The following is a 13,168-nucleotide window of genomic DNA, read 5'->3' as shown; positions in this document are numbered from 1 at the left end:
CCGCCTTCAAAAACCCTCCGACCACCGCCAGCTGCTACGACTGTAGGAAAGACAACACAAAACCAGACAAATACTTGTCAGACACCAACTGCACTAAAATTTGGGGCGGGCGGGCGGGAGAATGTCCCTGGATGGCTGTCCTGACTGCAACTGCTCTCAGGCTCCCCACACCCCACATAGCAACCCCCTAGGGACCACCCTGTCCCACCCTGCCACACCCTATCCTCCACCAATGACCTTTTACATAAGACCACACCACCTTTCTGACCTCCCCCTGCTCTTACTAACTTGATTAACCCTTATCTTGCTAGCCTTTCTGTCCAAACCCCATCATGCAGGCCCTCCACCTACGTTTCACTATGGTTCCTGGCCTATACTGTATCTACACGTCATTTATGGAGAAATATTGTACAGGCTCAATATGGAATGTACGTAAACAAATGCCAGGCTCAATATGGAATGTACGTAAACAATATAGATAAGGCAATTGGCATTTTTTTTTAACCCTTGGACATCTAACAAAAAAACTAAAAAAAAGAAGATTCCTTTAGCATGCTGGAAGTACTATATTCAGGTATTACGTTTGGCTATGTTAATTTTAGTGTTAAGCTGTGTTTTGATGCATTCTATGTTCACTTATATTGGTCCATCTTTTTTACATATGAATACATCTGCCATTTAGTGGTCTGCTTTGTTGCAGATGGTCTAGCAACAGGGGCAGACTGATAACTCATGGGGCTCCCGGGCAATAGGAGATTATGGGGACACAAAGTATACACACACACACACTATACAATCACACAGTATACACAGACATGTTTCTATTGGCTGAGAAAGTACTGGAGAGGTGGGGCAGCTATAATCTCAGGATTTTTAGACCAAAAGGATGTCAGTAAGGGACATTTCAGAGACAGATGTAAAAAAAACACAGATTTTTACATACTTTCCCTGGTTTTACTGAGGCTGGCAACCCTGATGGGGCCCCCGGGCAGTGCCCGAGTGGCCAAATGGTCAGTCCGCCCCTGTCTAGCAAACACCCGGAATAAAAAATCTTGTAGTGGAACCTTAATAAGCATGGAGACGCTTCCCCATTGACAGTACTATGACTAAAGAAAGTCGCATAGGGGAATTTTGTGAAAACATTCAAAGGCTACCTGTTATGGTGAATAGCGCAGATCTTTTTCAGCAAGTTGTAATGAGTACTTTGTTTACAAGAGAACCCCAACATAGCAAGCTATTTTTCCAATAATTGCCAGAGATGTTTGAACTGGGGACATCACTTGCATCCAATCACATTTCACTTTTTATCTAGTTAAGCGAGAACAATAAACCAGAATTCCTAATTAGGTTCTGTGGATTAATGTAGTCCTCCCTAGATAAATGATATGCTAAACAAGGATCTTACAAAATTTTTTTGCTAGCTACCAATAGTCTTAAAAGATGATATAAGCCTTAACGTGAGCTTTGCAAGGGGGGTCTGCATTCATTATCACCGCCCGAGTAGTCTCAGTATTACTAAAAAAAAAAAAAAAAAAAAAAAAAAAAACAGACCCAGTATTCCTTTTCCTATGCAGGTGCCTTAGATCTTAAAAAAAAAAATAACTACAATTTGACTTCAGGCTCTGTACAGACTTTCTGGAGGGAAGCATTAAATCAATCACACAAGTATATGATTTCTGGTGTGTACAGAATGCTTCTGGGTTGCCATATTTTGCAAGACCGCAATAGTTAAAAAAAAAAAAAAAAAGTTCAGTTTAGGAAATTAATTGCAGCTAGAAATGTAGAAAGAATGGTCACTTTTATTAACATTCCATTTTTTAAAAAAATCTCTGATTTAGCGATCTTATGTTTTCTATCTAAAGTAACGTTTCCTTTAATTCTTTTAGGCTAGGTAAAGCCATTTTAAGCTGTAAAAAAAAACGAATTTGCTTCTATCGGTTATTTCACATCACAGGTGTATGCCTTGTGGGGTTAAAAATTAAAACCGGTCTAAATTAAGTTTTATGAAGACATTTGCCTCAGTGCCAGAATCTCAGCTGCTCTTTCCATCCGCAAAGCTTTTCCCGGAGATGGAATAATTTACTGTTGCTAATAATCTGCTGAAAATTTGTATTTTTTTTTATTTAAATCTTCCCCTCCCCAGTTTATTTCAGTCAGCAGTCGCTGTGCCTCCAAGCCGGTGACATTCGGTGATGCCAGGAGCACCGATGGAGATTATCGCCATGCAGATCTCCTTAGAATCTGCTGTGGGCGCAGAGCCATGACAGGCCTTGGCTGGAGCCAGAGCTGATCCTAAACCATGACTGAGGCCTGCGTTTTATTTTTATACCAGCCACGCTCTAAGCCAAATAAAATGGAAGCTAATGAAAATAAAGATGTCGAGCAATGTCACGAGTTTATAATAAATCCATGCCCTGCGCCAAAGCGAAAGATTGTGATGGGTGTCTGAATTGACAGCGTGCAGGACAATGCAGTCTTGTTTGGCCTAGTGAAAGGCCTGTTCCTTGGTGGTAGTACAATAGAAAACATTTTACATGTTAGCGAATGGGATTTGATCGCACTGCGGGGGGGGGGGGGGGGGGGGGGGGGTTTGAGGTTGTGATGTTTGAGGATCCTTCCATGGATTTAGGATCAGGATCAGGTTAGCAAAACTATGAGATGAGCGGGCTTGCCGCTGCTTTTAATATTCAACATCTAACCAGTGAGACTGAGTTCTAAGTACTGTATTTCACTATATAAGCTCACTTTACTATAAAAAATAAGTGTAAAATGCAAAACTCCGGTGGGTGTAATAAGATGTCCGCTTTCACCCTTCTCAGTGTATCCTTACTATGCACGAGTGCGAGGTGCAGCAAGATGGCGGCGAAGCAACACCACTTCCGTTACAAAATCTGACAGGTCGCCAAATCTGATGAAACAACAGCTTTTAAAAAATATTGCATTATAGATGTAACATGACCACATCCATCTATTATAACTGCATTATGGTATAGTTAGAAGGAAGTGATGTCATTGCTCATATTTTAAGAGTGGCGTCTCCAATGTTATTTGGAATGCTACCCGGCCTTGTGTCATATAGCAAGCTCCGCTGTGCGCTCCAATAATTATCCTTATTATTAGAACATTCTTGTTACTCTAAAAAAAAAAAAAAAAAAATCCCAAGAAATGAACCCACAATATGCTGTTTACCTTTGTTGGTCTTTTATCCAGGAAAAACATACTCACAAGTCCAGCGAGTCCTGCGTTGACCCTTTTCCACCCCGCCACTCTTCTGCTTCATCCTGTGCTGCCATCTTTGTTTACTTTATTATCAGGACAACTGTCTCTTCCAGGTTTTTGCAGTCAGCCTCTTGATGATGCTGCACCAGATGAATGATGGATGATGAGGCTTTAAAATGCAATTTCAGAAGTTCAGGTCTTATACATCTGCAGCTTTCATTACGTGTACCAAGTAATACCTGGTGATCCTGCCATGAAGGTCCTCGTTCAGGCACTTCCTGTTATGGGGGTGACATCTGTGTGCAAATTGTGCTCCTAGTTAGTAACATTCTACAGCTGACCACAGGTTATTTGAGCACCTTTCCTGAAGAAGTGGTGAAGTTGTGCTACGAAACGTGGTGTTGGTATTACAATATATTGTTCTCTAGAAAAAAAAATGTATTTATATTACAATTACCATTCATACATGGTTCTTGTTGTTTTATAACAAACAGATCCTCATTTTGGTACTAAATGAATTTAATTGCAAAATCAAACTCCTTCCCCACATTTTTGGAATATATACATTTTTCTGGGAGGGGTGCCTGTGCTAAAACAGCCACAGTTTTTTAGGGCATTTTTTTTTACCCAATATCTGTGTGACTGAATACGTGATTTGCAGACTCTCTCGATAAATGATTTAATTACAAGAAATTCTACTCTGAGAAGCTAGGCTGAATATTTTAAACCTATTAGAGACCAGAATGTCAGCTATTCATTCTGCGGGGAATGTCTTTGTGTGCGCCTAGACTACGCCCACTTATGTCGTGATTCACTTGGAAAAAGTTCTTTGTGGCAGTGCTTAACTGGAATTAGGCTTAGTAATTGTATTGAGTGCTTTTACATGTGCTTTGGGCTCAGCAGTTTCAGACTATATTTGCTTGCACATGTCACAGTCAGTAAACATGCTGCTCCAGTCACATAAGGATTCTACAGTGTCCATTAAATGAGTGTGACCGAAAGTGTGTGCTTCCCTATGGATGACAATATATTATACATGATCATTCCTTATAGTACAAACATTTTTGCCCCCAAGCTCTCCGACATTATTCTATGCATTACCCCTAGTAACACCTGTTCTTAAGAAGATCTATCATTATAATATTTTGTTACAGTTTTGTCCCCTATGGAACAATGTACATGTACTTTTTCGCATGCTTCTTCTTCTTTGTGCTTTCAAACTCTAATTATGAGGTCCAACCTGCCCCACTTCCCTTCTGCCACAGTTGACCCGACAACAACTCTGAAAGAGACTTCTGATTGAAAAGTGTAGTGTGTCTCGGCTGTGAGCACTTTCCACAAACAGTGGCAGGAGGAATGCCTGATACGTCCATCCTCCATCTGCATTCCTCTTGCCATTGCTTGTCTTGGGAAAGCGCTCACAGCCCAAGCTGGACTTATGAATCAGCCATCTCCTTGTTGATGGATCAGTTGTGGTAGGAGGGTTGGGGGGCATGTCAGACCCCATAACTAGGGTCAGAATGCACTTAAAGCATTTGTTAACCCCCCAAAAAATGCAGATCCTATTCCCTTAGGCCCCATTCACACCTGAGCATTTTGTAGCTTGAAGCCTACAGCTACAAAACGCTGGAGGGGAAAAAAATCTATTATAATCAATGGAGATGGTTCACATCTCCACCCCATGTCGCCTGAAGCTTAAACAAGTTCTGGACCCTTTTTTGTTGCTCAAATTGGGCAGATTTGGGTGTTTTTATTCTTTTTACATTGGTGACCTTTTGCCCTGCACAAAATCGTGGCAAAACGCAGTAAAAAACGCCGCAAAATCACGGTAAAAAAGGCCACAAAAACATGCAATTTTCTGCCTGAAAATGCTACGTACAGGTGTGAATGGAGCCTTAAAGCATGTTTTACAGCGCAGCGTTTGTGCTTTGTCATTTGGCCCACTGTAATACCTGTCTGATCCTGCCTGGCTAAGCCCTTCCCATGTATGCTGACCACGATATATCAGAGCTGCTGAGCCCTGACACTGTTGTCAGTGTATGTGCCTCTGTCAGCCACAGCCCTGCTCTCTGTCTCCTGTGTCTTTTTTTTTAGTTTTAGCATTGACTTCCACTTTAAATATTCATATCCTCTTTAATATGCTAATGTTATTTCAAAAGTCATTTTCAATGCTGTATTTATAAAACTGAAGCTTTCATCAAAATAATACTGGGTAATCCTACCATGGAGGCACCTCCTGTTCTAGGGTAACACACCCTGTCGCATGTACTTAAAATGGATACTATAAACCGCCATACCAACACAGATTACACAGGCTTGTTCACTTGGTTGTCACCATCAGGATGCCTGACTAGACCAATCACTGCATGTAGACAGGAAGTAGCTGCAAAGAAGCTAGAGGCTCAAAGAAACAAACATGACTCTTGTTTTTTGATACAAAGTGCTTTATCACACTGAATGTTATCTAGTTAGAATTTACATCTACTATAAACAATAACTAACTACAGCATAGCAATTGCTTTTAAATCAGTCTAATAAATATTAGTTGCCCCCTTAACTACTGGGCCCCAGAGCAGTTACGTGATCTGTGGCTATAAGGTACACTCTTGACTGGGCCATATAGTATTTGATAAGGAAGATGTTCACTTGGCAGATCAAACACTTAATCAACTGTGTAGACACTGTTTCCTCTCCATTAGGGCTCATTTACACTTGCTTTGGCTTCAACACACATTAACGGCTAGTTTACACTTGCTTCAAAACAAGGCTTCGGACAGGCTTTGTTAAAGCTCTCTGAACGTCACTGAAAGCTCCTGTCACTAAATAAAATGGTTAGCTTATACAGTCCTGTTTACACCTTGCTTTTGCTTTGCTTTGCTTCAAAAATTATACCCCATGTAGCTTTAGTGGTGCTTCAAAGCGTCTTCAAAGCCTCCATAGAAGTCTATGACAAAGCTTGCTTGAAGCCCCACCGAAGCCTCTTCGAAGGCCCATCAAAGCCCCATTGAAGCCCCACCAAAGCCAATCGAAGCACCAAGCAAAAGCAAGGTGTAAACAGGCCTGTAAGCTAATCATTTTACTTAGTGAAAGGAGCTTTGACTGGCGTTCAGAGAGCTTTAACAAAGCATGTCCGAAGCCATGTTTTGAAGCAAGTGTAAACTAGCCCTTATAGTGAATGCCAATTTGGAATGGGCTAGACATTTCCATGTCAGCAGATCTGCTTTCCAGCCTAAGCTGTTCTCTGGAAAGGGGAACTGGCAAAAAATGAACATACAGAGTGTAAATAATTGCATTATTCTTTGTGTGCTTTACCTGTTTGCATGGCTCAACACTATTTATTGTATGAATATGGCTCACAAGCTGATGAAGGTTGGGTCCCCTCCTGTTTAGTAATGTACACGCTGTACATGTTTGAAATGGTCACATTTGTTAACACCCTAGTAAGCAATGTCTGCATTACGAGTGACCACTTAACATAACTCAGGTGAACATCCGTTCTTTCTGTGAACAATAAAACTGCGAGCCTTCAAGGAGAACATCTCAAAGATGGACTTGTGCTTTGTCCATGCAGTTTGAAGCAACAGCTTCTCTCTAACGTGGCCCTCCCCGGCAGCACATACTTGTCTTTCTTCCATTGCATTCAGCTGCTAGCACTAAGGGCCTATTAGTTACCAAAGTCTTAACTGAACCTGGCCATACACTTCTCAAATTTTGACAGATTCCTGCCAAATCAGGCAAAGTTTGCTCCACGGGAGGCCCTGGCATCCCAAAGGGCTGCACAAGAGGCAGTCGAGATGTGTATGCCAATCTGTACACAGAGCTATGGACTTCTGGTCTGACAAGAATCATTAACTCAGCTGCGTCACATGCTCCTCCATACCTGGAAGTGCTGAGTATTTCCTTCAGCTTCTGGTGTTAAATAGAGCTGCAGGGGACTGAGGGAATGCTAAGCATACAGTATGTTTGGGAAGGGGGGCTAAAGCAAAGCTGTTAATTTGCCATGAATGGTCGGAACACGGATTTGCTTCAAAATCTGTATTTTCTTATACTGCTAACTACTTATCTGAAAATGTCTTTGGCTAAAGCTAGCCAAACACACAAAGATTCCTTTTGTTCAGCCTGTGAGGTAAATGAAATAAATCTAACAGATTCCTCCATCCTCACTAAACACCCTGGATGGAGCAATCCCACTGGTGCCAGCTGTCAGAATACTCTAAGCCCTTGTACACACGGTCGGACATTCTGACAACCAAATCCATTGGATTTTGTCCGACGGATTTTGTCCGATGGATTATGTCCCAAACTGGTGTTCCATACACACGGTCAGACAAAGTTGTCGGACAATCCGATCGTTCAGATCATGATGACGTTATTTTGTTACGACGGGACTACGTTCAGGCTAGTAGCCAATAGCTTTGGTCTAGGAATTTGATCTCAGCATGTGTGGCACTTTGTCCAATTCGGAATTCTCTATAAACGATCGGAAAAAAGTCCGATCAGATTATGTTGTCGGAAAATGTTACAGCCCAGCTCTAAAACTTTGTCGGTCGGGTATTCCAACGGAAACAGTCCAATAGAGCCCACACATGGTCGGATTATCCGACAACACGGTCCAATCGGACATTTTCCATCGGAATGTCCGACCATGTGTACAAGGGCTTACAGTGACTGCATCTGATTACCTGCAGTCACTGTTCAGCCAACAAAATCCATCCTCAGATCAAAGTTTGATGAGCCAGGTGGTGCCAGCTGTGCCTTCTACGGATAATTTTTTTGCCACTTCAGAAAGAAACAGATGAAATTTTATCCATGTATGAGGAAAAAATATCAGCCACACTCCAAACTTAGCTCCTCTTGCTGTGTTTTTTGATTGTTAGAAAAGTGACTGAAAACCAACCTTCCTTGACCCGTTTCACCAATCCTGGCTTGCTCCCAAGGATAAGGGAAGTCTATTGGTAACTGTATGGCCAGCTTTAGTGGCTCAGACTATTAAAGGATGTGGGGCAGTGTGACAGCCAGGCAATTATCGTGATCTATCAGCAGTGGCAGCCCCCACATTTCCTTCTGGAAAGGTTTCCATTAATTAAAAAGAAATATTATTGGGCTTCCCCGTTTTACACTTGGATTTGAGGATATCAGCTACAGCCATATTGCTATTGTAGTAGTAGTAGTAGATCTTTCCAGCCATATTTCCATCCCTGGGGGATCTCTTGATGCAGCTCCCCTTTGATATTATCATCTTTTATACCTGAACATTCTCTTGTTTCGCTTGACCTAACCCAGGTGCATTTTGTGAGAATATATAAAGAAACGTCTTAAAAAAAAATTTTCATCTGCAAAAAAGTGCATAGCCTACTGTGTCTGATGGTAAAACCAGCCTTGGTATTGCATGGAGGGCTTCTGTTATAGGAAAACCAGCTACTGCTGTGACATATTTTCCATCCACTTGCAGTTAGGTTTAATGCTTTAGTAATGTCGGGTGATTAGCTGTCCTTTTCTTGTAATGACTAGTATTCGTTTTAGTAACCATTTTATAACCATTTTATTTCACACCCTAACCCCACGTATATACAGTTATGATATTCGGGGATAAGGAGTGGAGAGTCCGTTGGTGGTGTATTGCGTTTTCTTGCTGGCTTATAGAGTCTGACTAACGCGGTTGGGTTGGTGACACATAAGCCACAACGAATCTATTAGGTGTATATAACACATTCAGACAGCTAACAGTATTTATGTAATGAAACCAGATCCGGTTGAGTGTATTAATAGTCACAATAAGAATAATTTAGTATTTCGGAAATTTTTTGCCTTGTTCTTTTACTAAATCCTATCTTTTTTCTGTCTTTTAGAAAATGCTTATGAAACAACAAGACCGCCTGGAGGAGCGGGAACAAGACATCGAAGACCAACTGTACAAACTGGAATCAGACAAGAGACTAGTGGAGGTCAGTACAAGTGTATTTGTAGAAGAGGCAGCCATTTTACCTCTGCAGTCTATCAGTTCTCTGGATTCCCAGGGAAATTACTAGCTGTGTTGTTTTTTTTTAAGCACCCAAATACAGTAACCCATTGGACACAACCAGAGATCATAATTTTTTCTTTAAGTGATGAATGCAAAGTATATTAAAGGGACACTCTGGTGTATACTTTCCACTAGCCCTCCCGAATCATTAAAGCGGGATTCCACCCTAAAGTGGAACCTCCGCTGAACGGATCCCTCCCCCCCTCCGGTGTCACAATTGACACCTTTCAGGGGGGAGGGGGGTGGAGATACCTGTCAAAGACAGGTATTTTCACCCACTTCCGGGCATAGACTCCCGTGGGAGTCTAAACCATTTCCTGCCCTGCCGCGCTGTCTGCTGGGACACACACGGGTCCCAGTGACAGCGCGGAGATTTCCTATTGCGCGGCGCGGCTCGCGCATGCGCAGTAGGGAGCCGGGAAGTGAAGCCGATTCGCTTCACTTCCTGGTTCCCTCACCTAGAATGGTGACTGCAGCAGCCGAGAGCCGAGCGATCGATCGGCCTCGGCTGCCGGCATCGCTGGAACCCGGGACAGGTGAGTGTCCATTTATTAAAAGTCAGCAGCTGTAGTTTTTATAGCTGCTGGCTTTTAATATTTTTTTTTTTTGGTGGAATCCCTCTTTAAGTATAAGATTTTGACCATTCTGTGTACAGCTTGAAGAAAGTATTGGCATGGGGGAGAAGTTACATATACCATACTTTAGAAGCAGCTGTACTGCAAATGTATCTACAGCAGCCCACCCCATCTAGTTATGCATGCATCAAAAAAAAAAAAGTATATGGCCTCCTTTTGTGTAGGTTTGATATGCTAATGTTAAATCGGGTAGTTAAAAGCTATTTACTCACAAGTGCACTTTTCCTTTAAAGTGTGTCGAAACCTATAAATCACTATGTGCTTTTGTTTTAGGGTCCATTTGCACGTATGAGCTTATGCTGAGGTTGTCCGTTTCTTTTTTATTGCTCTAGTTTACATCTGTGCAATGCACCAATGCACCACATCAATTCATGACAATTGTTATGCTCAAAGCAGTACAAAAACACAGGAAAATGCATGGGTGTGAATCTGGCATTATATGTACCTGGTGATCCTGCCAGTAATCAAATACCCAGAAGCTTTTTGTCATCGGGTGACAACATTCCCAAAGGTGTTTCCTAAGCAGGCGCAGCATTGTTACCCTAGGATGGACATTCCTGCTGTGGACTACAAGCTGAGTCACAGCACACCAGCACATACTAGCTGTTAGTGAGGCATGCCTTGAATGGGTAAGGGTAGGGCATCTTGGAACATGTAATCCAAGATAACCTGACCACGTCAATAAGAAGAGATATGTACCGGCATTGTGGTCATAAGAAGCTAAACAGATGGGCAGTCTCAGAAAGCAAGTTAGAAAATATATTTAAAATATTCTAAGCAATACAACTTATAATGATACAAAGTATCAGTAAAACATTTTTTAGGAGAGTTTAGCTGTACTTTAAAGTGTTGAAGTAAAATTCAGAGACAATTAAGTACTGTCTGTGATTTTGTATTTGCACTAAGATACAATTTTTCAGGACAAACTTTTGGGGTATGTCCCCTTCTTCAAGGATCCAGTAGTACTCCTGGGACCTTGGTCTGCCCGGGACCCTGAAGAAGGGGACATTCCCCCCGAAAAAAAAATATCCTGAAAATTTTTATGTTAGTGCAAATAAAAAAAGTATCATGGCCAGTACTCAATTGTCTCTATCGTAAGTCCACTAATACGGCTACAATCACTTCAAGCAGGAATAAAATCAGAAACAAGATATTTAGTATTTCCCTGCACTACATGCATATTTCTCCTGTTTTATCCCTTGCAACCTGCAAGTACAGAATAATATATGCTGATCTGAGTAAAATGCACTCCTAATTTCCTGTTGTGAGCTGACACAACATATTGATGGCTGAAGCTACAAGTAGTGGGGTCAGCGTTGCCCAGTTGTCTTTTGCTTAACTACTGGATCACCCCTACTCTCCATAACACATAGAAAAGGGGCGTCAAACTCGATTTCTTCACAGGCTGCATTAACATTATGGTTGCCCTGAAAGGGCCGGTTCTATCTGTAATAGTATATAAGCCATGAAAAATCAAGAGTCTCCAACTGTCCCTTACATCACAGTGCAACCCCCCCCCCCCCCCCCCCGCCTTGTGCTGCCAGGAAGAATCTGGGGGTGAAGCTGGGAAGAAAAAAGTGCAGGGTCTGGAGGAGGGACAAGAGAAGGGCTGGAGTCAGCTGTTGGAATCTGCTGAGACCAAGGGAGGCTGGGATGCAATGGTGCTATGGCAGCACAGGTGCAGGATCTGTAGGCAGAGTTCTTTTGTCCTCTGCTTCTGACTGCTGAGACAGGGAAATATGTCAGAAACTAGCCTCTCCATGGCTGCACGGAGAAGCACAGGATCTGGTGGAGTTCTGTCCTCCTCTTTGCTAAGACAAGGTGGGGCAAGGACAGGAGGGGGGGGGGGCGTCGCAGCTGCAGGAGAGGTGTGAGGGCCACATTAAATGGCCCGGGGGCTCAATTTGGCTCGGGAGCTTGTGTTTGACATGTGATATAGATTAATTGTCAGGTAGTCCAGTATAAGAATTGGGACGGGCTAAATATACTCCTTGAGATAACACGGGAAGTTCACAGAACCGCTCTGTATTTCAGATAAGATTGACAGATATTTTTTTGAACTTGCTGAACAGAGATAACAATATACGGTAATGGGAAGGAGGGAGCACCCACAATGCCACATCCATAATGTAGCAAGGGAAAACAAAGAAGATACCAAATAGATATCAACAGGTCGGACTTTTAAGGCATGGAAGCAAATAGGAAAATAGAAAAAAATATTTATTTTATTGAAAAATACAATATCATAACAGTGTTCAAAACAATATAAAAAATCATATGAAATGATAAAATTTGTACTTTGAGCCCTTGTGCCTCGCGTCTACGCGTTTCACCATAAAGGCTTCCTCAGGACACGGAAAAAGGTTCAAAGACGTAGCAAGAGAGAACAATAAATCTCACTATCTGAAATGAGATATATTAGAGTTAAAATTAAAAAACAAAGCATATATACATAAACTTTGCATTGTATGTCACATTTAAAAAGCATGTGCTCAACTATCCAGAAAGCAGGGAGGCAAGCATAATCAAAAATGATGGAGAGAAAAAAAATAATAATAAAGAAAATACCTTCAAATGAGCTGCTCCTCAAGTACAAATGTCATAGCAACCAGGACAGATCCAAATATATGGAGTGGTCAACCACAATGTGATAGAGGGGAAAGCAAATGGGAATATACGGTACTTCAATGGTATATTTAAAAGGCTTAAAAGGAGCAAATAAAATACGTTTAGTTTTGAGGTTTACAAAGAACTATCCTTTTTCATCACTAACAGAGCAGGATCGAGTAGGAAAACACCGAGAAAAGATGGTATAATCTCTGCAGCCCTCAGCTTTGTGATAGGCAAATGCTGGTTGGTAATATCCCTTCCTCTTCTATTTTAGTCTCAGATTAATTTGTAGTCCTAAACCTCTCATTATACTTCCTAACCACACAGCAAAATTTCCATTTATCTGGACTTATTTTCATTAATTTGATTTTTGAAAGTCAGCAGTGACTTATTATGAAGTTACCGTTTCTGTAAAACCACATGAAAACCCGGAAGAAAAAGGGTTAGCTCAAATACAGAAATATATTTTTGCAATACCTTTAGATTTAGGTGCTATTATTTTTTAGAGAACCTCCTCCAAAACAATTAAAGTTTCAGTCCCCCATGACCGATCTTTCATTTTTTGATAGATGAAAGAAATTTAAGCTTCTGGTTTATGGGTAAAATCCTTGCTGGGTTGAAGAAGAAAAAAACTTCTGGTGTGTACGAGGCTTGAGAATCCAGGGGTTCACTTGCCCCACCA

The 13,168-nt window shown here is 41.6% G+C and overlaps 1 protein-coding gene across 1 annotated transcript in view; it reads left to right on the top strand.

Annotated features, from left to right (window-relative positions):
* Positions 1-13,168, top strand: part of TRIM8 (tripartite motif containing 8) — a 108,017-nt gene that overhangs the window by 77,692 nt on the left and 17,157 nt on the right. The window contains exon 2 of the mRNA XM_077455301.1: positions 9,069-9,164. Within this exon, the coding sequence (XP_077311427.1) occupies positions 9,069-9,164 (96 nt within the window). The remainder of the gene's footprint in view (positions 1-9,068; positions 9,165-13,168) is intronic.

Source organism: Lithobates pipiens, unplaced genomic scaffold, assembly GCF_037356315.1.
Source record: "Lithobates pipiens isolate NorthernLeopardFrog02 unplaced genomic scaffold, aLitPip1_a1.2 Scaffold_25, whole genome shotgun sequence".
In the NCBI taxonomy this organism is placed as follows: domain Eukaryota; kingdom Metazoa; phylum Chordata; class Amphibia; order Anura; family Ranidae; genus Lithobates; species Lithobates pipiens.
The sequence above is the reverse complement of the archived record's forward strand: the minus strand, read 5'-3'. Positions and strand labels throughout refer to the sequence as shown.